At 52.1% G+C, this 27,275-nt stretch overlaps 2 protein-coding genes across 3 annotated transcripts; one reads left to right on the top strand and one right to left on the bottom strand.

The window, feature by feature from the left end:
* Positions 1-1,274: 1,274 nt before the first annotated feature.
* On the bottom strand, positions 1,275-11,759 carry DDRGK1 (DDRGK domain containing 1). Its single transcript, XM_028118771.2, has 9 exons — positions 11,596-11,759; positions 10,229-10,435; positions 8,691-8,803; positions 8,380-8,481; positions 5,454-5,576; positions 5,125-5,163; positions 2,461-2,517; positions 1,901-1,949; positions 1,275-1,575 (listed from the first exon to the last, which is right to left on the bottom strand). Exons 1-9 carry the CDS (start codon positions 11,684-11,686, stop codon positions 1,409-1,411), a joined length of 948 nt encoding a protein of 315 aa, XP_027974572.1. The 5' UTR covers positions 11,687-11,759; the 3' UTR covers positions 1,275-1,408.
* Positions 11,760-16,894: 5,135 nt separating this feature from the next.
* Positions 16,895-26,856, top strand: ITPA (inosine triphosphatase). Of its 2 annotated transcripts, XM_028118741.2 has the most exons (9): positions 16,900-17,002; positions 17,765-17,889; positions 19,688-19,745; positions 19,840-19,904; positions 20,538-20,611; positions 21,623-21,654; positions 21,930-22,045; positions 24,952-25,028; positions 26,393-26,856. In XM_028118741.2, exons 2-9 carry the CDS (start codon positions 17,878-17,880, stop codon positions 26,532-26,534), a joined length of 576 nt encoding a protein of 191 aa, XP_027974542.1. In that variant the 5' UTR covers positions 16,900-17,002; positions 17,765-17,877; the 3' UTR covers positions 26,535-26,856. The 2 variants fall into 2 exon arrangements, with proteins under 2 accessions (XP_027974539.1, XP_027974542.1); XM_028118738.2 differs by lacking the exon at positions 17,765-17,889 and having other exon boundaries at positions 16,895-17,002.
* The last annotated feature ends 419 nt before the right edge of the window (positions 26,857-27,275 follow it).

Genomic DNA, 27,275 nt, shown 5'->3' with positions numbered 1-27,275 from the left:
CTCTCCACCCCACCCCCACCACCTTCTCAACCTAGGCGCCCGCTGGAATCTCCCACTGATGCCGCCTGGGTCCCACCCCCAGAGATTCTGATTCCACTGGTTCAGGATGCAGCCTGGCATGACACTGCTGACAACTCCCCAGGGGCTTCTAATGAGCAACCAGAGCTCAGAAGCATCACTCAGACTGTAAGCTTTCTTTTCCCTTTATAATTTTGTTTCTTTCTCATACTGCCAGTACCTTTCTCTGTTTCTTCCCTCTCCTACTGGACTGTGGGCTCCCAGATGGCGTTCCAAACAATGCACGTGGCCCTTCCTAGCTCCAGGTGACTCCAAGTGCCTGTAGCTGACAGAAGCAGTAGTCACGCCTCACTTAGAATTTAAGCACTACAGTTAATATTTATGGCACCAAGTGAGTCAAAATCATCCTTGATGACACTCAGGAAGGCTCTACCCTACGGCCTGATGTCCTGTCTCCATCACCATCTCCATAGACCATTTCCTCCAGGGTGCGAACAGAAAGCTGCCTCCTCTACCAGGCAGAGGAAGTAGGTGGTCTATGTTTAGGGGCAACCTTGCCTAAAAAATACACATTTAAACCCATGCCTCACCCTCAGCACAGCAGGATGCTCACGCCCCGAACAGCCCACGGGAACCGGAGTGACTGACCCTATAGGAGAGAGACATCTCCCATCACACCCACTCCTGAGCATATGGTCCTTACATCCACCAGTGGGTGGAATCACCCACACCGTTTAAACTTTCTGTCCAGGATAGAGAGCTAAATTCATGGGATAGACTGTAGGAAGGGCATCTCTCCACTGCACCACTCTATCCAGCTCAAGCAGGTTCCTTGCTTCCTTCTACCTGCCTAGCCTCTGTCCCTCCCTTCCCTCCCTCTCAAAGGCTGATGTTCCTTAGGACTCTATCCTTGGCACTTCCCTCTTCTCCTTAAGGGCTCTCAGCCCTCTGTAGGACTCCTGAAACCATCCATATAACCAATAGTGAGACCTTCCTCCCCAGTTAGGAGAGATGTTGCTCACTTTTGCTCTGGGAAGCGGGGGAGGGAAAGAAATCCTCATCTTTGTAGGGTACAAAGGAACACAATAAATGCTCAATATTCTGTTTCAACAAATGAATGCATGGTAAGAATGGAACTTTCATCTGCCTCCACAGTCTCCTCCCATTCACCCCCAAGATTTGTTCTGAGGACTAGACTTCACTTGCTCACCTGCGATCCCAGGCCAGGTCTTCTGTCACACCAAGCCACACCAAGCTCAGCAGTGCTCACAGGCCTTTAATCTATAACTGCCTGGCCACATTCCATCTCTCCCCGAGGGTGGAGGGGAGGGTTCAAGTTGTACAGCCAGGTAGGCTGTGCTAGCTCCCAGTCCAAAAGGCAAGAGCTAGGTCAGGCTGGGGACTGGACAGGGGGCTCCTGGCCCCAGGCGATGAGGGAGTTGCTGGCCTGGGCAAGCTCAGTGATGGACACCCGGCCCCGCTGTCGGATGAAGTTAGCCACGGCAGCCAGTTCCTCGGGGGTTATGTAGATGAACTTGCCCCGGTCGTCAATCACACCTGTGGGGACAGGATTGTGGGGCTGAGCGCTCTAGGGCCCCCTCCCCGACACTGCCTGAAAATGCCCCCCCCCACCCCTTCTCAACTGGCTCAGAGCCTTCCAGGCCTGCCTACCTGACTGGGCTCCCCTGGCCTGTCCCTGTCACCCTGAGCAACTCCCAGGCCTGGGCATCTCCCTCTGCTCAGCGCCCCTCCTGCACATTACTTCCCCACCCAGGGCTGAGCGGGGGAGTCATCCTGCCTCTGCAACAAATCCCTGCAGGCCCTCTGTGGCTAGACACACCCCAAGGCCAGGGCCTATGGTGACTGACTCTCACCCCCTCACCTGTCAGAGTTCCTTCAGCCAGCAGGTCCTGGATGCGGTTTATGGTATCCTATGAGGAGAAGAGGTCTCAGAGCAGAGATGGGCACTTCCGTCCCAAAAGACAGCTGCACTCTCCCTCCCACCACAGTCAAATCTCCTCCTCTCCTTCTCATGGCCATCCCCAATGTGACTCTTTGTTTCTCCTCTGGAGGGGCTCAGGAGAGACAGGGCCGTGGTCCCGGGGCCCTGTAAGACCCCCAAGAGAGGCTTTCTTCAAGGCAGGAGGGGAGTGGTGGGGACATTTGGCTGTGAAGGCTGACGCAGCCTGTTTGCAAGAGAGTTGTCAAGGTAACTGGGTTTGGGCCGCCTCGCTTACAGGGGCCGCTGGAGTGATGGGGTTTGGGCTTTTTTCTTTTTCTTCTGTCTAGCCAAAAAACAAGATTCCTGGGGTGCCAAAAAATTCCTACAGTCTACTCTTGCTTGAGGGCCTTAAGACTCCCATCTTTAAGGCAGTCCCCCTCTGACAGCCATATAGACCCCATGGCCATATTCCACAGAGCAGGCCACCTTCAAGGGCTTACCTGAGTCCTCAGGCCCACCTGGGAAGCCAGGTCTTCCAAGAGCACAACCTTGGACTGCTGCAAAGAGGGGGAGAGGAGAAAGCCTCTCAGCACAAGAGCCCTCTGAGGTTGGTACACCCACCTGTTCTGCTCTGGGTGGCTGGCTAAGCAGGTTCCATGCTCCCAAGGGAGAGCCTTGTTTCCCTCACACACTACTCACGCTCTCCCAGCTGCCTATATGTGAACGTGTACACAGACACACACAGACACACACACACACACACACACACACACACACTCACTCACTCACTCACTCATCGACTCTCTCATGCCCCTGCTTACTGGGAGGGATCTGCCCAAACCACTACCTGCCCCAAGAGTCCCGTCCTGGCCTGGGGAATACCCTGGGACACAGGCACCCATGGAGAGTCGAGCACAGCTGCTACCTTCTCCTCTGCACCCGGCCGAAGCATTCTAACACGGTGAACAGGCTGGAAGGAGACGCACCACAGAGATGAAGGGAGGGGCTGACAAGTGCCAAAAGCTTATTAAACCACCGTCACTAGGACCCGTATTTGCTGAGGACCTGCCGGGACGAGGAGCTGAGAAATGTGGGGCGCGCAGTGGTGAACAAGACACCGCTCCTGCCCTTGAGCTCAGAGCCGGTGAGAAGAGAGGCGAGAATGTGGACAAGGAGAGAGCAGATGAGAAGCCCCGATGAGCCAGGGTCCTGGTAGGAGAGGTACAGCTTGTTCCTGCCTCACCTCTGCTCACTGCCGCCTTGGCCTAGAGCTCCCTACCCCGACACGCCACGCTGCTCACCATCCTCTTCACGCTCCTGAGGCACCGTGTCCACCCTTAAAATCACTGTCACTCAATCTGCTCAGGGCCTTCCACACACGGCCATGTTCCACGTGCTTCCCTCACCCCCTTGGTAGAAACTTTAGTTCCTGGTGGGGGCTGGGGGTGCGGCCGAGGGTCCACCGCTGGGTCCTACGCAGGCATCTGCCCTGCCTCCCCCACAGACAGACAGCACGTGACTTGAGAGAGGGCGGTCATTTGCGTTTCCAGGAATCTTCCATAGCAAATGAGCTGCGGGAGGAGTGACACGGTGATGCCTCCTCAGCTGCAAATGGCATGTGACTGTTCAAAATGCCAAAATGAATGTGCCAGCAGGGAGGCAAGTGAGCGGCGGTCGGGCCAGGGGGTGGCAAGCACAAGGTGACCTGGCCAGCCGGCCTCTACCTACAAAGCAGGGAGCAGACACTGGGTTCTCAGTGACAGCTCAGAATGGGACCACAGAGTCGCCCCAGCTGTCCCTGAAGACCTGGCCTGAGGGGGTGCTAGGGCCAGAAGTGCGTTTACGAAAACCAACCAACCCACTCAGGCCTGCTCAGAAGGGAGAGAGGATCGAGAAGAGCAGGTTAGGCCTACGCTGCACATAAACTATGCCCGGCACAAAAACATGCCTCCAGTTCTGAAATCCTAGGATTAAAGGGCCCATTCCTCTGGAGCCTGGAAGAAGGCAGGTGGGCTGAATTCTGGAAATCCTCCTTCTCCCTGAAGACAGCAGCTCCAGGAGGATCAGCCTACACAGGCTGGAAAAACTTCTATAGTCCGGAAGAGTCTGGAGAAGCCCAGAAAATGGCCTCTCCAGAGAGCCTCTGAAAGCAAGGCCTGGACTTGTCCCCTAGGACCTCTACTCAAGTCTCTGCAGAGGAGAGGGGGAGCCGAAACCGTGGACGAGGGCTTTCTGGAGGGCAGACTCAAGACCTGCCGCTGCCCGCTGGGTAGGTGGGGATGGCGAGTTCCAAACAGCAGCAGGAAAAGTGTGGGAGATGTTCTGTCAGCCCCCGAGTGTGTCAGGGTGGAAAAGGGTTCCATCAGAGGGAAATGAGCTCTCTCCCCCACAGGAATACCAGGCCCCCAGGCTATGAGCCCAGCCCCTTACCACTGGGAGTTTGAACCCTGCTCCCTTTGGAAGGGCTGGGGGGAGGATTATGCAAGGCCTGGCTCCTTGGCACCCCCTAATAGCACCCCCCCACCGCCCCCACTCCCTCTGCACTCCTTCCCTCAGCCGCCTCTGCACCTCTGAGCTGCACTTGAAAACCTCTCCCCTCGTCGCATCTTTCGTGGGAGAGAAGTTGCTTAGCAGCAAAGCAGAGCAGGACGTGCTTATGCAACCTGGAGCAGTACCCAGCACGGCTACAGACAGAGGGGGCCACACGTGTTGCCCCGCCCTAGATTCCAAAGGAAACATCATCCTGTTTCCCTGAAGACCCAAGTTCCTGATCAAGAACACGTGGCAGGGGATGCTTGTTTCAACTCAGCAGAGCCTCAGTGTGACAGAACTGACAGAAAACACATGTGAAGAAACTTGAAAACACAGTGACTCACTGAGCATGGGGTCTGAGGAGCAGGGAGACTGTCAAACCCTGAATGTGAGGAAGTGATTGAAGGCTCAGGCCTCCCACACAGACCAGGTCCCTCTCCACTGTCAAAGAAGGGGCTCTTATGGCCAGGACCAGGCAGCTCAGACTCCCAGGTCCCCTGCCCACTCCGGCAAGAGATCCACTCCCTCCACGCCCAGAGAGTGCACATGACACACACGCACACACGCGCACACACCACACACACGCGTGACGCAGGAAGCTGACGCCCAGGCTCTGTCCTGTGGCTTCTTACCTTAATGTAGTTGATGAACTCAGTCAGGAAGCTGTGGGACTAGAGGAGCAGAGAAATTGGGGTAAGTGTCCCCCTTGCAGGGGCTACAGGGCTCTATGCCTACCCACCTGCCTGCCATCTGCGTGAGCAGAGCTTCCCACAGTGAGGGGTGCGGAGGCACCGCCTCCTCTCCTGGGGACAAGGCCTCTGGCCACTAGAGCCTGCTGGGCCTGATGCCCATGCACCTCTCAATGCCTGACAAGGGCGGCAGGCAGGGAATGATGGGGTGTTTGGGATGGGGTGGAGGGCTTGGCGGGCAGAGATGAGCTCTCCAGGGGAAGTGGGCCCACCTGTTCCTCAGTCATGGTCTCGCCCACACCTTCCTCCTCCACCACGAAGGCTTCCTTCAGTTTCAGGTACTCCTCGTGCTCCCGCTGGGCCTGCTCCTCCCGGGCTTTCCTTTCTTCCTCCTCCTGTGGACAAGAGTCAGGTACATTGGGGGGGGATGCCCACCCCATCCCTGTTCTGGGCTCTGCTGCCCCCACAGGGCACCAGGGCATACAGTCCGGCCCTTTCTCAGGGAGTGAGTTCCTTCAAGACACTGCTCACTCAACCCCGAGATGAGCTACAGGCAGAGGCCCCTCTTCTCATCAGTTCCATGACCTCCCAGACGTGTGCTGCTCAGCCCCCTCTCCTCTAAAATCCTGCCAATGACCACCCCCCTTTCCTGTCATGTCCAAACTCTGTGGACAAACACCCAGGCTCCACTTCCTCATCATCCATTCACCCCTCCCACCCACTCCAGTCTGGCTTCTGATACTCAACCCCACCGAAACAAGTGCTACGGTCTCAGCCACCATCCATCCCACCAAATCCAAGGGACAGCCATTAGCCTCATAACCCTGTCCTCTCAGTGGTGCTGGGGAGAACCGACCATTTCCTCTTCCCTTGCTGGGATGGCAGATCCCACCCTTTCTTGGGTTTCCTCTTGCTCCTTGGGCCATTCTCCTCACCTCCTCCATTGCTCAGCCCTGTCCCTCCTCCATTCTCCCCTTCCTCAGGCCACCTCGCCATGCCCACAGCATCAACAACCACCTCCCTGCCAGTGACTGCCACAGTTGTACCCCTGCCCCAAATCTCTCCTCCCACGTGACACACCCACTGGGCCATCTTACAGGCACCTCGAGTTGAGTACGTCCCAGAGAGACCCTGTGATCTACTCCCCACACGTCCGGTCTTCCTCCTGGGTCCCTGGCTCAGTGAGTCATACAGCCATATGGCCCGCTGGTCAGAAATAAAGTCCTATCTACCACTTCTGCCTTCAACTTCCGGAAAACTTCTCAGTCCATCCATGTCACTCCATCACCACCACCAGCTAGTGCCATAGCTTCCCTCCACGTCATCCTATTTTCCACAGCTATCAAAAAGATTTTTTAAAACACGTAGCTAAAGCTGGGACAGGGAATATACAAAATAAGCCTGGAGCATCTTGCAATGCCAAAAAGTAAGAGAGTACTCAGAAAACAAAACAATGAGGTTACGTCAAAGGTACATGGGGGCCAACTGCAAGAGCTCCTGATGACCTACATAACAAGATAAATAAGATAATATCAGATCATAATGCAGTGCACAAAACTAATATCCACGAGTCCACGTTGGTATAAACAAACAGTTAAATATATACACAGGGAAGAAAGGTAAATCTTCCGTACAGAAAAATTCCTGATACTTTGCATACTCTGCTCTTGAGGAGGTGGAGAATAACTCCCCACCCCTTAAGTGCGGGCTGCACATAGTGACTTATTTCCAAAGAACTACAGGAAGGAGGAAGTAACATTACAGCAGACAAATCTGGCAAATAAAACCTGAGCCAAGCGATCCAGGTTAATATCAGTTATGACAAGTCAAGTTGACAACACGTATCCTTCATATCCTACGTCAAGAATGGCACTTCAGGGGCGCCTGGGTGGCTCAGTTGGTTAAGCGACTGCCTTCGGCTCAGATCATGATCCTGGAGTCCCAGGATCGAGTCCTGCATCGGGCTCCCTGCTCAGCAGGGAGTCTGCTTCTCCCTCTGACCTTCCCCCCTCTCATGTACTCTCTCTCTTTCTCTCTCAAATAAATAAATAAAATCTTAAAAAAAAGAATGGCACTTCATCTGTGATCTTCTTCCCAAAAATCCATAACCCCAGTCTAACCACGAGAAAAAAAAAAAATCAGTCGCGCAAACTGAGGAATATTCTATAAAATATTTGCCCAATACTCCTCAAAACTATCAAGATCATTAAAAGCAAGGAAAATCTGAGAAAATGTCACAACCTAGAGGAGCCTAAGGAGGCATGGTAACTAAGTGTAATGTGTCATCTTGGAAGTGACCCTGGAAAAGGACAGTGGGGGAAAATTAATGAAATCCGAATAATGTGTGGGGTTTAGTTAAGACAATGTATCGATATCGGTCGTGGGAAATACACCACGGTAGGTAAGGTGCTAACCCAGGGGAAACTGTGTGCAGAGGAGGAGAACCCCAGAACATTTAAGATCCATCAGGCAGGATCACCTTCGGAAAGGTAAAAAAACAATAAAGGTAAAATCTCCCCTGATCCTTCTCTGCTGTGTTCTGGCCCATTTGCTACAGCACCCAAAGCCAGGCTCCCTGCCATCCAGGGTCCCTGGACGGCAGGGCCAGTGAGAGGCCAAAGGCACCAGCGAGCTCTTCCTAGCTGGGGCAGCCCTGGCTCTCACTCTTTATGCTCATCACACCTTTGTGATGCTCCCTTTCTTGGGCACCGGTTCTCAGAAAGAAGGAAGCATCTGGCAAACAAATGCTCATTAGCCACCTCTACCGCAGTGGTTCCCATTCTCTGAGCATCTATTTCCTTCAGGTCAGGCCCTAAACAGGACCTGGCTCAGGCAGGACCCATCAGTCCTTACAATGACCTTTAACAACTTCAAGGCCTTTAGGATCCAGACTCTACTCCCTCTCTGATTTCTCTCCTTCTTGCTTATCTTGTTTCAGCCACTCCAACCATCTCAATTTTCTTTACATGCTTCAGGCATGTTCAATAAATCACATGCACAAAAATGCCTGTCTCTAGCTCTGCTTTTCAGCAGCGGTTTTACACAGGTTGTGTTTAGAGTCCAGGGACCAAATAAACCAGGGCCTGCTCCTGAACCCAGTCCAAGGCCCATCTTCTAGGTCAGAGGTGTAAGGAGCTGCATGAGAAGGCTGCCCACTCATGGGTCAGAGGTCAGGATGGGGAGGGGGGGCTCTCTCACCTTTTGTTCCTCCTCCAGGCGAAGCCGCTCCTCCTCTTTCTTCCACTCTGCCTCCCGCTGGGACTCGAGGCGTTTCCGCTCCTCACGCTCAGCCTCCTCTGCCTGGAGAGAGGCCTTCATAGGGAGCACATCCCTACCCCCCACCAGAGCTTGCCCATCTCACAAACAGGCCAGGGGGCCAAGCTTGGGTCAGACCATGGACCAAGGCTGTAAGAGACAGTCAGGCAAGCAGCATGAAAAGAGCCCAAGGGGAGGGCCTGACAGGGGATGAGGAAGGCAGGACCCTTTCACACCCCAACCCTCCTGCTTGCCTCACGCTGGGCTTTTCGCGCCTGTTTCTCCTCTAGCTTCCGTAGTTTCTTGGCTCCAATTTTCCCTGACAGGTGACTTTCCACCGGCTTCTCGATACCTTCTTCCTCCCGGGCTGAGTATGGCCAAAGAAAGACACGTCAGGTCCTAGAGAGGGCTGATGATGATGGATCCATCCTACCCCTTGTCCCTCTCCACATGGCGGCGGATCCCGTTCCTCTCACCTGCAAATGTCAGTAGCCCAGCTCTGCCCTCCACAGACATCTACCATGAACGCAGAAATTAACACTCTGAGTCTGTTTACGTAAGAGTGTGTGTGTGGGGGGGGGCATGTTGAGGGTAGAGGGTAAGGGAAGGGAAAGGTGAGGGAATCATGGGCAAGGGAACAGACAGTAATTTTAGATATCTGAGCATCTGAAAATCACAGGCAGGGATGTTTGGGCTTGCAGACTTCTCTGGTTTGTCTCTGAGCCAAACCTCCAGGGAAGGACGGCCTCATGGGGAAATGTATCCTTGCCTCATATCTGAAATTGTCCTCACTGTGGTCAGGAACTGCTGAGGGTTCTAGGCTCAGCCCCTGGCCAAAAAGACAGCTCCAACCCCAAGACTACCTAAAGTTAGGGCCAGCTAAAAGTTAAAGACCTGTTGGGGCACCTGGGTGGCTCAGTTAGTTAAGTGTCCAACTCTTGAGTTTGGCTCAGGTCATGATCTCGTCAAGCCCCGCATCTGGCTCTGGGCTCAGCACGGCACTGCTTGAGATTCTCCCACACACACTTTTTCCCCTCCCCCTCTGCTCCTCCCCCTGCTTGTGCTCCGATGCATGCCTTGCACGTGTGCGTGCTCTCTCTCAAATAAATAAGATTCAAAAAAATAAAGTAAGACAAAAAAACCCGTTAATGCCCAAGCAGCAGAGACGTCTGATCCCAAGTCTGAGACAAGAGGAATGGCACCACAGAGTGCCTCTTTTTTGAGCCAAAGGGGCTAATTCCCAAAAGTACAGGGCAAAGGCCTCAAATGCTCCTTCCTCCGGCTCAAGCCAGGTTTGAGCACTGGAGAAGAGATATTTTTTTCCCACAATCCTAGGGGCTCTGTTGGTCTCCCAGGGATATGGAAGCTCTGTCAACAAAATGTCTCCATCCCCAAACCCTTCTAGGGTTACAGGTGACCTCACCTCAGGAACTGCAGAAGCTCTTGGCTAGGTACTCTGGCCCTAGGGTGAAGCTCTCAGAAAATGACTGTGCCCATACCAGTAAGGTGCAGGGATATAAAAAGTGGGCTGAGGAACTCTCTGGGTCAATCTGAAGACGCCTGCCCTCTTGCTTAGACACTGAAGGCCAAAATGAAGGAAGAGGGGGCTGGCCCAATGGAATAGGGGTCAGGGTCCAGAACCGGGACCAACGGATGGGTTCCAAGTCTCCCCTCCCCCAACCCTATCCTCTGGCTCCCAGACAGGTCTCCTACACTCTAGCTCCACACTCCACTCTTCTACCCTTCATGCCCTAAACCAGCCCCTTTCTCCTCCAGGCTGGGCCCTTCTCACCTGGAATGATGGCCTCCTCCTCATTCTCATCCACTTCTGCCCAGGCGACACGCTGGGCTCGACGCTGGGCCTGCAGGCGACTGCCCAGGTCTCTTCGGCGCCGGGGCCTGCCCCCGACTCTCTGCTCCTCAGGTTCCAGGGGCCGAGGCTGGGCCACTGAGCCTGTTACTACCGGCTGCTCCTCATTGTGCAATGGTTCTTGGCCAGCTGTAGGGAAGAGAGGAATCACACAACTGTCTAGTAGCCCAACCCACCTGATGGCAGGGGAGCAGCAACCTGGAAGCCTCACCCTCCACTCAACTTCCCCCAGGCTCTGGCTGCCTGATGCACAAAGCCCCAATTTGTCAGATCATAAAGGCCTTTATAACCCAGACCCACACCTTGGTCTTCTGCAGCAAGATAACCTGTTTCCTCCTGTCTTTGTCGATACCTTTCCAGCTGCTCTGTCACAAGACTAGCACCCTGCAGGAGGAGCACCTCTGGGAAGCTCATCCTGACTTCTCTAGACCACATCTGCATGCTCACTGCAGCACTGCATTTATTTCTTGCCTAACACCACCTGCCACAGTTTTATAAGGCATGCCAACCGGGAGCACACCTGAGGTCTGAAGCTTCCTTTCCAGGAAGATTTCTTGGCTATCTGCCTTACCTCAGCTCTCTCTCCCCTGCCCTTGGAGCATGTTGCTCTGAAGTAGCTTGTGGGTCCAGAGAGGGGCACAGACATATACACAAACCCCACATACTGACAAGAAATGGGGGATGGAGGATGACAGGCGTATCCGTTCTGTACCCTGGCAGATAACATGAGCTCCTGGTCGGGGCGCAGAAGAGAGAGGAGGGTGCATAGGTGCTCTCTTTGAAGGGTAAGGAGAGAGTTTCAGGGAGTTACAGCTCGTAGGTAGGCACAAAACATTCAGGTGCCGCCTTCTTGGCACCCGCTCTGCAGCCAGCCTGGGAGGAACGGGACACCCCTGCGGCCTCTCCTAGGGGCGCACAGGGGGACAGCCCCAATGACGGATGGGAGCATGTCCGCCAGGGGACCGACCCCTCTGGGTCTAGAGTGCCGGGAGGCGAGGAGAGGAATTGAGTGAGGCTGTCTTTGAGGGTGGGAGAAAGGTGTAGGGGCGCTGCCATCCCGTCCGCGAGTAGGGTTACGGCACTGCGACTCGCCGCCGGGTCCGCGACGCGCACGTATGCGCAGGCGCGCGGCTGGCCTGAAGCGCGACGAGCGCAATCCGGCTCCGAGCTGCTCTCCAGCCCAGCCAGGCAAGCCGGCGCATGCGCAGGAGCTGCGGGCGACGGCCTACCAAGGCTCAGAAGGCCAGAGAACGCGGCCCCACCGGCCCTGGAGCGGCGGCATCTCCTACCTGCTGTCGTCCGGCCCCGGCTGCGAGTAAGGAAAACGATAAGGCCGACAAGCAGAGCCGCCGCCACCAGGTACACCACGGGGGACACCATGACGACGGCTTCCAGGCAGAACCGGCGCCTCCACCCCGAGGCCCTGCATCTCCCGGGCCCCGCCCAACGGCCGTATGGCCCCTCCCGTTTCCCATTCTAGACTCCGCCCACCAGCCGGGGCCCCGCCCAGGCCGCGCTCTGCGTAGACGCCGCAATTTTTTTTTTTTTCTTAAAGATTTTATTTATTTCACAGAGAGGCACAGCAAGAGAGGGAACACAAGCAGGGGGAGTGGGAGAGGGAGAAGCAGGCTTCCCGCGGAGCAAGGAGCCCGATGTGGGGCTGGATCCCAGGACCCTGGGATCATGACCTGAGCTGAAGGCAGACGCTTAACGACTGAGCCGCCCAGGTGCCCTGAGACGCCTCAATTTTTTACTCTTAGAGGAATTTGCGGGGCATGCAAACACTCATAACTGGAAATTATTGCAAACAATTTTGTGCAGTGAGACAACATTTATATGTGTTTTAAAAGCATTAAGCAGCATCACAGAGCGTTTACAGAAACATACATATGTAGAAAAAGTACAAAAAGTTGCTTAGGAATGATAAACAACTTCAGGATAGGTGTTAGGAAGGAAAACGATGGATGGGATTAGGGGCAGAGCTTTGCCCGTATCTGTGACATATGATTTCGTTAAAAGAAGAGAGGGGAGGGGAAGAGACCAAATCTTATATTTAAATGAATTGTGATATTATTTTTGTACCCAGACCTGCAATTTTATACCTATTTTAGCATAAAATTAGCTATCTCGTATTAGACTAATACGAGAATTATTGACCCAGTTTTCCATAGTGAGCACTCAAAATTTAAGTACCCACAGGGAATTTAAGTTTCCCTTTAATTCTTAAGAATTTTTAGGAACTCGGAACTAATTATACCTCAATAAAGTCGTTTGAAAAAAAAATACTGGGGACGGTATGTAAACTCAAGATTTTTGAAAAAGCAAATAGCAACTACTGTAAGAGCAGTATGAAGCTTTGTGTGTGTGTGATAACACAAAGATCCAAGGACCAATGCAATGAAGTGGAAGATTTGAAAGAAGATGGCACCATGTGAACATTTTAACATTTGTTAAGCTGGAATAGTGGGAACTTCTGCATCTATTTTATTATTTTCTGTAACTCTGGAATATTTCATAATTTACATTTTTTAATTTTAAGCAAGCAAATAGGCCAGGATAGGTGAAATAAAAATAGCAAATGTTGAAAATTATTAAAGTTGGGTAATGGGTATATTGGGGCTCATTATACTGCTCTTTTCTATTTTTTGTAAGTTTGACATTTCTGTTTAAGTGTGGAATTTCCCATAATAAAAAATTTATTGGGGCGCCTGGGTGGCCCAGTTGGTTAAGCGACTGCCTTCAGCTCAGGTCATGATCCTGGAGTCCCGGGATCGAGTCCCACGTCGGGCTCCCTGCTCAGCAGGGAGTCTGCTTCTCCCTCTGACCCTCTTTCCTCTCGTGCTATCTCTCATTCTCTCTCTCTCAAATAAATAAATAAGATCTTTAAAAAAAATTTATTAAAAACTAAAAATTGGGGCGCCTGGGTGGCTCAGTTGGTTAAGCGTCTGCCTTCGGCTCAGGTCATGATCCCATGGTGCTGGGATCGAGCCCCACATCGGGCTCCCTGCTCCGCGGGAAGCCTGCTTCTCCCTCTCCCACTCCCCCTGCTTGTGTTCCTGCTCTCGCTGTGTCTCTCTCTGTCAAATAAATAAAATCTTTAAAAAAAAAAAAAAGCATCTGTCTTTGGCTCAGGTCATGATCCCGGTGTCCTGGCATAGAGCCTCACATCGGGCTCCCTGCTCAGCGGGGAGTCTGCTTCTCCCTCTCCCTCTGTCTCTCCCCCTGCTTGTGCACACATGCATGCACGCACGCACATACACACTCCCTCTCTCCAATAAATAAATAAAATCTTTAAAAAAACTAAAAATTATGGGGCACCTAGCTGGCTCAGTTGGAAGAGCATGTGATTCAAACTCACGATCTCAGGGTCATGGGTTTGAGCCCATGGGTGTAGAGATTTCTAAAAAACATGAACTTAAAAAAAAAACTAAAAATTAAGACTTTCTACATTTTTGGGTGTAATTTGCACATGCACAGAAAGTTTCTGGAAGGTCAAAACTGTCAATAGAGCTAACTCTTCCTTGCTGCCTCAAACAGATACCGTTTTTTCAGTTTTCATTTAGAGTTCTCAGGTTCTCAGAGTCCTGGACCCCAAGCATATTATTTAAGGTTTGTGGACCGGGAGGAAGGTGGCCGGGAGAACAACAGTGAGACAGCTGCTGCCCTGGTCCAGTAGGAACAGAACAGGGCTGGGTTCAGACAGTAGCAGTGGAGGTGGAGTGGAGGGACTGATTGGAGAACTATTTCAGAGGTAGAACTGATAGGACCTAACAAGCTCCCTTGAGAGCAAGAATCATCTTTTTTTGCTTAACTGGGTTTCCCTCACAATTGAGGGGTATATGATTCCAAAGAGATTTCCTGTGATATTCCTTACTCGAGTTTAGAGAGTAAAAATTAACATATTTGAACTCTAGCATAGTCCATTTAATGAATGAACTAACACAATTCCCTTTCTCTCCGTTCACAGAAACTATGAACTTGACTATCTCTTTATACTTCGCTCATCAGTTAAACCAATCAGTACATTTCTTTTTTGTTGTTGTTGACTAGGAAGATTTTTGTCACTGCAACCAAGAGTCCTGACTAAAGATTACATATACACAAACTTTTGCATACGATTTCAGGGATTCATGTATTTCCTCTCTCCCCACAAGCTCTTGTACTCTTAGGCCTTCAGTTTTAGAGTGAGGTCTAGCTAAAGTGAATACCTACTCACGATAGTCCCTGCTTAACAACCCTTTGTGGACTCCCACAGTTTGTTAGTTGACTGTCCTGGCCTCCCCAACCTCGGTGATGATCCCTCCAGCACCTAGTGCTCCCAGGGGCACTACACTGACCATATCACATGGTACTTGTCTGTGTGGGGCACTGGATGCACATCCCTGGCAAACAGGTTCTTGCCTGTGGTTGTTGCTGAAGCTTTCAACAGTCAGGAGGTTAACATTGCAGGGGGGAACCTCCTCTACCTCTCCACCTCCCTGGGGATACCTCATGACTTCATGAAGGAAGACAGATGACACAAAGGACGGCCACTTGCTCCCTGAATCTAAACCACTATGGTCAGATCTCCAAGGAGCCTCACACATTACTTCATCGAATTGCCTGAACAGGCCTTCCGGACCACTTGAGGACACAGTTAATGCCTTTTGGCCTGTGCAATATTCCTGCTACGGTAAGGTCATTGAGCAAAGGTTTTTAGAGAACATGCAGTTTTTTTGCTATTCCCTAACAAATCCTGGGGTCTAAAAAAATCTGAGATTATCAGGGGACAAGAACATTAAGCAAAATAGCTCATCCAGGCACTGACAGACCTCTGACCTCTGATGGTCCTCTGTCAGGAGTTCCCTCACCAGGAGAGAGGGGCCCTGAATCTGCCCTTGCTGTTAATCTGTGCTTGCTGAGTCCCTGGAGGAAGGAGACAGGTGACTTGTTCAACTTGTTCAACTGTTCAGCAGTGGGTCAAGGCCTGTGGCACAGGTGGGTCTGTTGGGGCACTTTCTACCCTTTGCTACTGTCGGGGGGTGGGGGGGGGCTTTCCTCTGCCCTGTGGTCCTCACTGGCCTTACAATCAGACTGACATGAGACAGATTATGAGGAGAAACTAAAATTTAACAGGCATGTGTAAGGGGAATCCACATAGACAAGAGATTCCAAAGACAATAAGGCAACAGGATGCTTCTGTGAACTAAGAAGGGGTAGGGGCCTGAGGATACAAAGGGAAAAAAACTCATTAGCAAGGTGAAAAGGGATATTTGGGAAAAACAAGCTTGCTCTATTATGCAAATAAGTTCCTGGGGTGAGGGTGTGTGGTCTCTGTTAATACTTTTCTTCCTGTTGCAGGCTCTCCTTTCCAATGTAAATTTTGGGAGTTATGGGGGAGGCAGAGAGCCTTTACTGCATCTGCTGTGTTTTTATTACTTTTAACTCAATCTTTATGTCAAAGTGGCACATTTTGGGGCAAAGATCTGGCGGAGGCAGTGGGCATGGAGAAGGCATGATAGATGTGAGAGGCTGTAGGGATGAGGGAATGAAGGAGTTGAAATACTGAGGTCCCAAGCTTGGGAGACGAGTGAAAAGACCGGGCTTGCTTTAGGCTATACCAAATTTAAATTCAAAGGCAAGTAGTCGGATCTAAAAAGACAAAAACAAAAACAAAATAAGCTCATAGATAACAGAGGGAAGATTGGTGGTAGGGTTACTGGAGAATGGGTGAAGGGGGTTGAAAGGTATAAACTTCCAGTTATAATCCTGGAAATGTACAGCATGGTGACTGCAGTTAACAACACTGCACTGCATATCTGAAAGTTTGCTAAGAGAGTAGATCTAAAGGTTCTCATCACACACAAAAAATATGTAACTATAAGGTGATCAAGGTTAACCAGACTTAGGTGAATGCTTCCAAATGTATACAAGTATCATATCATTAGTTGTACACCTGAAACTAATATAATGTTAATTATACCTTAATTTAAAACAAGTTATTTTTTTAACCCACAATCGAGGTGATCAGAGCTGGCGGGCAAGGAAAGAAGGGAGTAGGGCTGGAGGTGAGGTCAGGTTTGCAGCCCTTGCCCAAAAGACAACAGCTCTCAGGGGCAGATTTGGAGGTGCCCGCGGAGAAGGCGAACCGTCCGGAGCACAGGACTGCAAGCTCATTACGGTGCGGGTTCTTTGCCTCCCTCGGTGCTCCCTCCCCAGAGAGGGGAGAAAGCAGGGGTGGGGCCGGTGGCTGCAACGGTCTCTTCTCGTCTTCGAAGAGAGCGCCCCTTGGCGGGAGGGCCTGGTTTCAACACACTCGACCGCCAGTCCCGGGAAGACCCCGCAATTCCGGCGCAGACGGGCCGCGCCATTTCCCTCCCTTCTAGCGCCAGGCGCCCAAGACTGCTCATCCGGAAAAGGGGCGCTCTGTTCCCCAAGGTCTGAGCAAGGAAGCCGGGCGTCCATGACGGCCTTCTCGCCCGAAGGCGACTAGGCTGCAGCTAACACGCTGGGCGCTGGGTGGGAGCCCGAGGATCCCCGGTCCCGAAGCCTAGGCCGGAAGCTGCGCAGCCCGCTTCCGCGTCAGCCGGAAGTGCCTGCCGCTCGAAGCGGATGACTTCCGGTGGGTCTGCAGGGCAGTCGGGAGTCAGCATGGCGGCCCCCTTGGCCGGGAAAAAGATCGTGTTTGTCACGGGGAACGCCAAGAAGCTGGAGGAGGTGCCGGGAGGGGGCGGGGGGCCGATCAGTAGGCGGCTGGGGGTAGCGGGTGGTAGGGCCCGCTGGGGATCGGGCGGAGAGGCGGCCTCCAGGCGGAGGGGGCTCGGAGAGGCAGACCCGGGCGTGTGGAACGTGTTGGGCCGCGCTGAGTGAAAGGGCCGTGTGTGCGCGGAGTGGAGCGGGCCGGTGGTTGGCTTTAATAGAATCAAGGCGTTGTCGGATCCAGGCTTGCGAGCTCGGGAGCTGCGGGAGCCAAAGGAGTGCCGGGTTCTTAGTATCTGTCCCAAACGTCATCTATTAGGCTAGACCCCAAACCGGGACTCTTGACACCCCTCTGGAGCTGATCCAGACCCCGCTGCAGAGCTGGGGGTGGCAGGGGCGAGACAGAGCGTGGGACAGGCAACCAAACTGAGCCGTCCACGCCCCATCACGGTCCAGAAATGTGGTCCTCAGCCTCTTTTTCCTCTTCTGTGAAATGGAGATCATTGGAAGGTCGGTTTTACAATGCAGTAGGGAGGAGGAGTGAAGAAGGCATTAGATCCCCAAAGTTCCTGACTCTGGGAATCTTGTGGCTAGCTGTGAGGATTCTGCGGGTGGATGGATAGCCTTTGGCTGCAAATAGTAGAGACACACAGGGAACTCATGTCAACCACTAGGTGACTCTTCTGGGAATACAATGTTAAGATGTCCCACAAGACCTGAGGAGTCTCCCGAGGGCCTATCTTGTCCTCCTAATTCTCTGGATGCTCATCCCTTTCCTAGTAAGCGTTTTTCTGCTTACTTCGCTCCTGGTGGAGGGGGCAGTGAGGCTTCTGCCATACAATAGCTGTCATTAACCTTGCTTGGGTGAAGAGTTTGCCCCTGCTCAGTCAGCCATGGCCAAGGAGGTGAGTCATGGTGCAGAATCAGGGTGACATCCACTAGATATGTTGAGGCAGACGAGTGGGACCCAGTCATTAGGGGACAGACCCTTCATTTGTCCACAGCATAGGGAATGATGGCACTTCTGTGACAGTACAGGGTGTTCTACTCAAGAGCCAGAGCCCCGTGCTGATAAAAAGTTTGGTATCCTGAGGCCAGGTCAGTCAAACAGACAAGTAGCACCACCCTGAAAAGGACCCCATGCAGGATAGTGGGTGCCAGCTCCCAAGCCCATCTCTGTGTCTGAGAATGTGGCCTCCTATGTTTTAAAAAGGGGCTCGAGTGGCCAGAGGAGGCTCACTGAAGAAGATGGGTTAGATGAAGTTGGCTTAGAACAGGGTGTCTTAACTCTTCATCCTATAGCACTCCATTGGCAGGCTGATGAAGCCTGTGGACCGTTTTTCAGGAAAGTATTTTTAAATGTACAAAGTAAAATACATAGGGTTACAAAGGAAATTAATTCTATTTTTTTTTTAAGATTTTATTTATTTATTTGAGAGAAAGAATGAGAGAGAGAGAGAGCACATGAGAGGGGAGAGAGTCAGAGGGAGAAGCAGACTCCCTGCCGAGCAGGGAGCCCGATGCGGGACTCGATCCCGGGACTCCAGGATCATGACCTGAGCCAAAGGCAGTGGCTTAACCAACTGAGCCACCCAGGCGCCCGGAAATTAATTCTATTAAAGTACAATTCTCAATATAAATATTTGTGATCTAGTTAACATACACTTATTTATTTATTTAAATACTGGGGATTTATTCATTTATTTATTTTTTTAAGATTTTATTTATTTGGGGCACCTGGGTGGCTCAGTCGTTTAGGTGGCTGCCTTCGGCTCAGGTCATGATCCCAGGGTCCTGGGATCGAGCCCCGTGTTGGGCTCCCTGCTCAGCGGAGAGCCTGCTTCTCCCTCTCCCTCCGCCTGCCTCTCTGCCTACTTGTGCTCTCTCTCTCTCTGTCAAATAAATAAATAAAATCTAAAAAAAAAAAAAAAGATTTATTTATTTGACAGAGAGAGAGCAAGAGAGGGAACACAAGCAGGGGGAGTGGGAGAGGGAGAAGCAGGCTTCCCGTGGAGCAGGGAGCCCAGTGTGGGACTCGATCCCAGGACCCTGGGATCATGACCTGAGCCGAAGGCAGACGCTTAACGACTGAGCCACCCAGCCACCCATACATTTTTTTAATGCATTAAAATATTCAATTTAGCCGTGTGTAGTTATCATAATTTTCAAATAGGGTTGTAAATATTTTGAGATATTTGCTACAGCTGTAAATGGGATATGACATCTGTGATTTTAATAGGTTTAAAGGTCGCAGGAACTGCTGATGCTATTTTGGTTTTCTATATTTACTCACAATTGAAAGAGATGCTAAATTTCAGCTAAGGGTTAGTGAAAATAAAGGCATTTTTTTTCCCCATGCGGGTTTGCAGGCCTCTTGAATCCTGAGTAACCCCTGATGGAGAATTGCCAGAATAGGAGGTTACATAGAGTTTTAGGGAGCAGGGAGAAGGGAAGGGGGTGCCCTGGGTGGGGGGTTAACATCAACAAAGAGACCTGAAGTAGGAGGGTAGGAGACTGAGGAGATGGGGGAGCTGATCTGCTGGAGTGGGACCCTGAGGTCTGGAGTGAGGCTCATGGGCCTGACTTAACTAAGCTTTAGGGGGCTGTCAGGAGAGTTACCTGAAGAGAAAGGTGGGTGACAGCTTCTGTAGTAACAGGGAATTGTTAACAAATGGTGACAAATATTCTTTCATTTTGGAACAGGTCATTCAGATTCTGGGAGATAAGTTTCCATGCACTTTGGTGGCACAGAAAATTGACCGTATGTCTCTGTTTTGTTTTATTTCTGAAAGATGGTTTGATTTCTCTGTCTCCCTGTGACCTGACTCTCTTTGTATATCTGTTTCTCTAACAAGTGCCGGAGTACCAGGGAGAGCCTGATGAGATTTCCATACAGAAGTGTCGGGAGGCAGCTCGCCAGGTGCTTGCTCCTTGCGTGTCCCAAACTTGCTCCTCTCATCCTGGGGGCTCCTGGGGGCTGTACCTGCTGGGCTCAGGCAGAGAATAATAGGGTGGGCACAACTGGTCATAACTTCAAGGACCTGCCCAGGCCTAGCTAGATTGGGGTCAGTTAATGTTGGCAGAGGAATACTACCTTTCTTTCTCAGCCTTTACTGCATAGTAACCCCAGACCAACACACGCGCGCGTAAGCACACACACACGTACCCATATGCACACACTTGTCTCCGATTATCAGATACATACATTCCATTGCCTGCATTCTCCCCACACACATCTGCCCCCGCACTCACACATCTCTGTGGAATTGGGAAAGAACACTTCCTGAAGAGTCGGGCTGTCTGAGTATGAATCCCACCTCTCTGGTTGCTGTGCCTGGAGTAGGCTTTACAACCTTCCAAGTTTTTGGTGTTCCTGTCTCTAGAAGGAAGATAAGAGATTAGCCAGGGGCAGTTTCCTATAGCTGTTAACTGCAGCTGCTGTAGACCCCAACTAGCTTGGGCCTGGCCCCAGCCTGGGTGGCCTGGGAATTCAGGTTAGGGACAGGGCCTACTCCGGTCACAGGTCTCAGGGCTTCGCCTCCTTGTGTTGCAGGTACAGGGGCCTGTACTGGTGGAGGACACCTGTCTGTGCTTCAACGCCCTCGGGGGCCTCCCTGGCCCCTACATGTGAGTCTCCCCCCCCACCCCGGCCCCCGCAGGGCCCTGGCCACAAAATCACCTGAACTTCGAAATGATTGGTTACCTGATATTGTGGGTCATTCACTGTCTTGGTGACAATACCAGTATTTCACATTGCCTTGAGGAAGGATTAGGGATGGGAGAGGCATGCCTTTCTTTCTTTTGTAAAGTGTGAGAATGTGATTGTGTAAGTGGAGATGGGCCAGCGGAACCCACCTGCTAGAGAGGTACATTTGTGGCAGATCAGTTTCAGGAAAAAGGAAATAAGGAAGTTGAGATCTTGAAATGGATTTCCTTAAAACTATCCAGTGCCCTGGACACCCTCAGATGGCCTTTGTGTATCTCTAGGGTACACATACCCCACTTTGAATGCTCCTTGCTGGGGTTGGAGGGCGTAGGCACAGAGGTGCTTTTGCTAGGTTTTGGATATGTTTATCTCGAACTTCTGGATTGCCGGTATGTTTGCCAAGGCAATAGCACCCATATATGTATGTGGCTCCGTACCCTCACCAGCCCTGAGTATTAGGACTTGAATGTTTTGCCGTGTGGGGAATGTGAAATGTTATCACATTTGAATTGAGTTTGCATTTTCCTTTTTTTTTTTTTAAAGATTTTATTTATTTGAGAGAGAGGGAGAAGCAGACTTTCTGCTGAGCAGGGAGCCCGATGTGCGGCTTGATCCCAGGACCCTGGGATCATGACCTGAGCTGAAGGCAGCCACTAAACCGACTGAGCCACCCAGGCGCCCCTGAATTTACGTTTTTCCAGTTACCAATGAGGTTGAGGCCTTCATAGGTTTTATTGATTCTTCTGTGCATTGCCTGTTTACTTCCACCCTTTTTCCTATTGGATTATTCCTCTTCATTTTGAGTTAAGACATTACCATGCCCCCCTGGCTGTCCTGGGGCTCTAATCCTGAGGGTGGGGTGAGGGGGGTACAGCCCAGAGAAGATGGTAGGAAGCTACCTGGTGTCTGACTCACCTTTATTTCTCTTGCAGAAAGTGGTTTCTGGAGAAGTTAAAGCCTGAAGGTATTAATCTCTTTTCCCTCTTAGCTGTTGGGAATTGAGAATCCAGAGGTGGTCTGGGGGAGGGGTCCCAACTAGTACAGTAGTAGAATAGAATGACGAGCTCCATGTCCCCATCACCCAATTTCCAGGGTATTAAGCGCAAAACCTATCCGATGACATGTATAAGCTCCCCAAATTGGGTGGCTTCCCAGGGCCTCAGGGGTGGAGAGTAAGGCTGGGAGCTGAGCTGCACAGGAATCACTACACTCCCCCTTTCCCCCCACCGCCCCCCGCAGGTCTCTACCAGCTCCTGGCTGGGTTCGAGGACAAGTCTGCCTGCGCGCTCTGCACGTTCGCACTCAGCACCGGGGACCCCAGCGAGCCAGTGCGCCTGTTCAGGGGCCAGACCTTGGTGCGTACCCACGCTGCCTCCCCCGCGGGCCACCAGAGGGCGCTGCGGCTCCAGCCAGTGGCCCAGGGTCTCAGGCAGGAGGGTGGTGGGAAGGGCTCGTTGTCACTTAGGTCCCAGAGCTTTGCCCAGACATGCCCCTGAGCATCACAACTAGGAGTGCTGTCAATCCTGAAATCTAACTGACCTCTGAGGCTGGTGTTCCAGAGATACACGGTGGCTCCTGGCTGTTGAGACCTTGTCCACCCAGAGCTCTGCACTGTGTCCCCTCCTAAGAAGCAGATGTGGAAGCTGAAGGTGACCGCTCCCGGGGCTACACGGACAGCCCAGATTTCTTCCAGCTCCCGTCCCTGTCCCAGTGTTGAGGTGACGACTTCCCTAGAGCATCTCACATCCTTTCCAACTTCTCATGTTCCTATAGAGTCTAACTTTACCCAGCTCATTTCTTCCCGAGCTAGCCTTCAGCACATCCCCGTCTGCCTATCAGAGCCTTGGGTTCAGCTGCTTCTCACAGGGTCCACACCACCCTCGGGGCTGGCCTGCCCCCCCCCCCCCCCCCCCGCAGCACAGCCGTTTCCTCCTTATGTCCGGGACGATGCCTTCTGGCCTATCACTCCTGCTCGTAATAAAATCCAGAGTCCTGAGTAGCCCACAGAGCCCCACCCCAGAGTCTCCACTGGGTGCTGTCCATAGACATTTCACGATGCCCTGCCTGGTTAATTTTTTTTTTTAATAGTGGTAAAAAACATAAAAACTACCATCTTTACCATTGTTACGAGTTCAGTACAATGGTATTGACTATATGTGCTCTGCTGTACCACAGACCTCGAACTTTCTCATCTGGCAAAATTGAAACTATACCCATTGGATAAAAACTCCCCCTTCCCCCTCGCCACCCACCCCTGGCAACTGCTCTTCCGCTTTTGTTTCTAAGAGTTTGGCGACTTCAGACCCCTCATCTAGGTGGAATCCCGCGTACGGTGTTTGTCTTTTTGTGGCCGGCTTGTTTCTTAGCATAATGTCCTCCCAGGATCATTTGTGTGGTAGCGTACACAGAATTGTGTGGGAGGTGTGCGGTAGGTGACAGAATCCCTCCTTTTTATTGCGGCTGAATGATATCCATTGTATGTATCTACACGTTTGTTTTGTCTGTCTGTCTGTCCGTGGGCACTTAGATTGCTTCCACATTGGGCTAGTCTGAGTAACGCTGCTACAAACACAGGTGTGCCTCTTGAGATCCTGTGTTCGGTTCCTTTGGATATTTACGCAGAACCATGATGGCTGCATCCTAATTGCTGGGTTACATTTTTAAAAAATTAGATGTCTGCTACGTTCACAGAAATGTACTCTAAAACATCAGAAGTGTGAACAACCGTAGTCCCTGCCGATGGGCCCTGGTCACTGGGGTGACCCACTATTGGGGTCCCCACTGTTCCCGATTGTCTCCCCAGCTTCAAGCACTTTGTGGCTCGCTAGCCCCTACGTTACCTGACGTGGCTTTGTTTCTCTTTGTTTTTTTTCTCGCTCAAGCTTTCCAAACCCCAGTCATCTTGTCCTTTCAACAACGCCTGTGCCGAGCCCGTCCCCATCTTGGGTCCCAACACCAGCTGTGTCCTCCACCTGGAACGTTCTTGCCGACCACTTTATGTGGCCAAAGTGGTCTCCTCACTGAGCTCCCCATCTAGGTCACTCCATCCTGTTATTCTTGAGCCCAGCTCCTTGTTTGTTCCTTCTAAGGCACTTTGCGTTTTGTAATCGTTCATTTGTTTACTGGTGTAAAGCCTGTTTTGCTTAAGAGGTCCATTTGACGAGGGCAAGGCTAGGCCTGGTACGGCTCCAGTGCTGAGAACACTACCTGCCCCGATATAGATTGAACCAGAAAACCGTGGTGTGGGCGAGGTTCAGAGTGGCTCAGTAATGGACCTCGGTCATGCAGCTCCCCACCAGCACCAGCGGAATCTGCCTTTGGGCTGAACAACTTGGCAGTTGTGTGGCTAATGCCCATTTTCTACCACTTCTGTTGTATTTTTTATTTTTTAAAAGATTATATTTATTTGAGAGAGATAGTGCACACAAGCAGGGGGAGGAGCAAAGGGAGAGGGAGAAGCAGATTCCTGGGCTCCATCCCGGGACCCTGAGATCATGACCTGAGCTGAAGGCAGACACTTAACGACTGAGCCGCCCAGGCGCCCCTCCCTTGTATTTTTAAAATTATTATTTTTTAACCTTCATGGCAACATGACATCTCACGGTGCTGAATTAAATCGATTCTCTTTGTAACATTTTCCTGTTGGAATTTGCCTATTGCAGTCCGTATTTACTGAGCTCATTTATGTATCGAACAATGTGCTGAGTAATTTCTGTTTCTTCATTTAATTGTTAGAGCCTCTTTTGTAGTTTGAGAAACGCAGCAGTTTATTTCACTTAACATAATAAAAATGAGTAGCAGCCATAGGGCTTGTGCGCCTAGTTCAGGGCCTCATAACTTCCTATTCAGAGAACGTGTTTTCTGTCAATTTTTCCAAGTTGACTCTCTTCAAGTGAGGTCACAGTTTGTCAGAGCTAGAGAGGGGGAGAGCGGCGCCAGGGGTGTCAGTGGGCTGATTAGGTTTGTGGTTTGTGTGTGTGCGCGCGCGCGCGTGCAGGGAGAGCGCGTGCGTGTGGGTGCAGGGAGGGTGTGCGTATGTGCGCGCACGCGTGCGTGCAGGGAGAGCGGTCCCACTGCGTTTTATTTATGTATTCAGCAAACATTTGCAGGTACTACGGACTTCTTGAAACCATATATTTTGAATACATGGGGCTTAACCAAGTACATAAACTAGCCAGACTCAAACTGGCTACCCTCCTCCTCCTAGGGCATTTCCTCTGTGCCCAGTGATACACCTGTTCCCCCCCCTTTCCCCTGGCAGGGCCAGATCGTGGCACCCCGAGGCTGCCGAGACTTTGGCTGGGATCCCTGCTTTCAGCCTGATGGATATGAGCAGACGTAAGGAGCCCCGTTTTCTTCCGGGGCGGTGGGGTTGGGACAGCCACGGTCCGGGTTGGGTCGGCGCCCTGCCCAAGTGCAGGCGTGCAGATACGCGGGGCCCGGCCGTAGGCTGCTGCTGCAGCTGAAGGCGGTTCTGCTGGGGTGGACACGAGGAATCCGCGTGGGCTGATCTCCAGCACGGGAGGCAGCCAGGCAGAGCTGGGAGTTCTGGGCCCTTGGGCTCCAGCTCCCCACAGAGCAGCTATGTGACTCAGGTGCCTTCCCCTCTCCCCTTGGCTTGTCACGTCTAAACCTGACAGTTTTGTGGGATGATCTGGCTTCCCCGTGCAGTTTGGGAAAATGTTAATACTTCCGGCCTTTGGGGCGCCTGGGTGGCTCTGTTGGTTAAGCGACTGCCTTCGGCTCAGGTCATGATCCTGGAGTCCCGGGATCGAGTCCTGCATCGGGCTCCCTGCTCAGCGAGGAGCCTGCTTCTCCCTCTAACCCTCCCCCCTCTCATGTGCTCTCTCTCTCTCTCTCTCTCATTCTCACTCTCTCAAAATAAATAAATAAATCTTAAAAAAAAAATACTTCCGGCCTTTGGGGGCACCGCATGAAACCTCCACAGTGCCAAGTGTCCTCATTACTTCCCCCTTGTTTGCACTGGACATGTTGGCCATTACTGGAATCAAGTGTTCCAGGCTTGAGGGGCCTGTAGGGAGGGTGGCCTGAGGCCTCGCAGTAGCCAGACAGGGCTGAGGACAATGTGAAGTAGCACCCTCCAGGAACGCAAGAGAGAGAAAGGCTCTGTTTCTCCACTGTTCGATCCAATACATGGCTATCCAGTATGACTTAGGAACTGAAAGTAGTTTTATTTAGCTGCGGTTGATTTCAACGTACATGGCCACTCGTGGCTAGCGGCCGCATACTGGACAGCACAGGTCGGCGGCACCCACGTGGGCTGTGGTCCTCACCTCACTGGAGGCCTGACACAGAGGAGGGGCCGCCAGCCGGCTGTCCCGCGCCACCCCCCGCAGTACACAAGAGGAGACTGTTGTGTTGCTCCGTCAGGCCCCACTGCTTCCTGTCAACAGATGACAAAGCTGATCAAACATGCAGCTCATCCCCCTGTCCCTGGCTTCCCGTAACGACTTTTGGACACACCAGGGCAAGTCTAACATCCTTCCACATTCGTTAATATGGGTTTCCACCTACAGGGGAATTTAAAACTCTGTTTTTTTTAAAAATTAACTCTGGCTGCCAGGAGCTGGTGGCCCCACCACCCTTTCCTGGTGACTCCTTGAGCTTTGGGCTCCAGGACGGGTGAGAGAAGCGCACCCCCTGAATCCGGGCCCCTCTGAACTGCTCTTGTCACCCCTCAGGTATGCAGAGATGCCCAAAGCGGAGAAGAACACCATCTCCCATCGCTTCCGGGCCTTGCTTGAGCTGCAGAAGTACTTCGGCGGCCTCGCTCCCCCGGTAGTTGGTGGTGATCGCCCCGACCGGGGAGCTGGGGAAGGCTAGCCTGCCACCTCCACCATCAGACAGGCAGCCCTCCAAGTACTGCCGTCTGGGTCACCGCTTCCTGCGGGGGAGGGGGGGCGGGTTGAGACAGCCTCACCAGCCCTGGAGGAGCAGCTGGCTCTGTTGGGAGAAACCTGGGGCCCTTGGGGATTCAGTGGGCCCTCCTACAGCCTCCTGGCCTGGGATCCTGAAAGGACTTGGGATGTTAAACTGGCCGCAGCAGGCCCAAGGGTTCAGGAAGAACCCCACAAATCGCCCTCGACGTTTTTAAAGTGGTAGAAATAAAAATACTGGAAGGCACTTGCCTCCAGAATAAACTGGATGTATCAGCTTTGAAACCTGCCCCGGGCAGCTGTGTTTCCTGAATCTCTTTGGGCAGGAGCAGGAAACCTGGCGGGGGGGGGGGGGTGGGGGGGGTGGGGGGGTGGGGGGGGTGGGGGGGCAAGGGTAGCAGCTGAGGGTGTTCGCATGACCTGCTCGCTGGGGTATCTCATCTTCTCATTCTTCAAGTTTCAGCTTGTGAGCTGACCATTTCCATGCCAGACCCATGCTGCCCGCCCCCCACAGAGGGAGGCCACCACCCAGCTGGCCTCCATGGTGTTTGCTGGGTTGGGGGGTGGGTGGTGTGGAAGTTGAGTGCTTTGGCTGTATTTCAGTATGACATTAGAGCAGCTAAAATGTTGGGGTGGGTTTTTTTTGTTTGTTTTTTTTTTGAGAGAGAGAGTGAGTGACAGGGAGGGA

This window comes from Eumetopias jubatus, unplaced genomic scaffold (assembly GCF_037043125.1).
Source record: "Eumetopias jubatus isolate StellerSeaLion01/CBP00866 unplaced genomic scaffold, mEumJub1_p1.0 scaffold_9, whole genome shotgun sequence".
Taxonomy (NCBI): Eukaryota; Metazoa; Chordata; class Mammalia; order Carnivora; family Otariidae; genus Eumetopias; species Eumetopias jubatus.
The sequence above is the reverse complement of the archived record's forward strand: the minus strand, read 5'-3'. Positions and strand labels throughout refer to the sequence as shown.

Coding starts and splice junctions, on each gene's coding strand:
- DDRGK1 (XM_028118771.2), bottom strand. CDS start 11,686: ATGGTGTCCCCCGTGGTGTACCTGGTGGCGGCGGCTCTGCTTGTCGGC. Junction 8,482..8,690: donor CGCGAAAAGCCCAGCGTGAG/GCAAGCAGGAGG, acceptor GCCTCTCTCCAG/GCAGAGGAGGCTGAGCGTGA. Junction 5,577..8,379: donor GCCTGGAGGAGGAACAAAAG/GTGAGAGAGCCC, acceptor TCTTGTCCACAG/GAGGAGGAAGAAAGGAAAGC.
- ITPA (XM_028118738.2), top strand. CDS start 16,898: ATGACTTCCGGTGGGTCTGCAGGGCAGTCGGGAGTCAGCATGGCGGCC. Junction 22,046..24,951: donor TGTTCAGGGGCCAGACCTTG/GTGCGTACCCAC, acceptor TTCCCCTGGCAG/GGCCAGATCGTGGCACCCCG. Junction 25,029..26,392: donor CCTGATGGATATGAGCAGAC/GTAAGGAGCCCC, acceptor GTCACCCCTCAG/GTATGCAGAGATGCCCAAAG.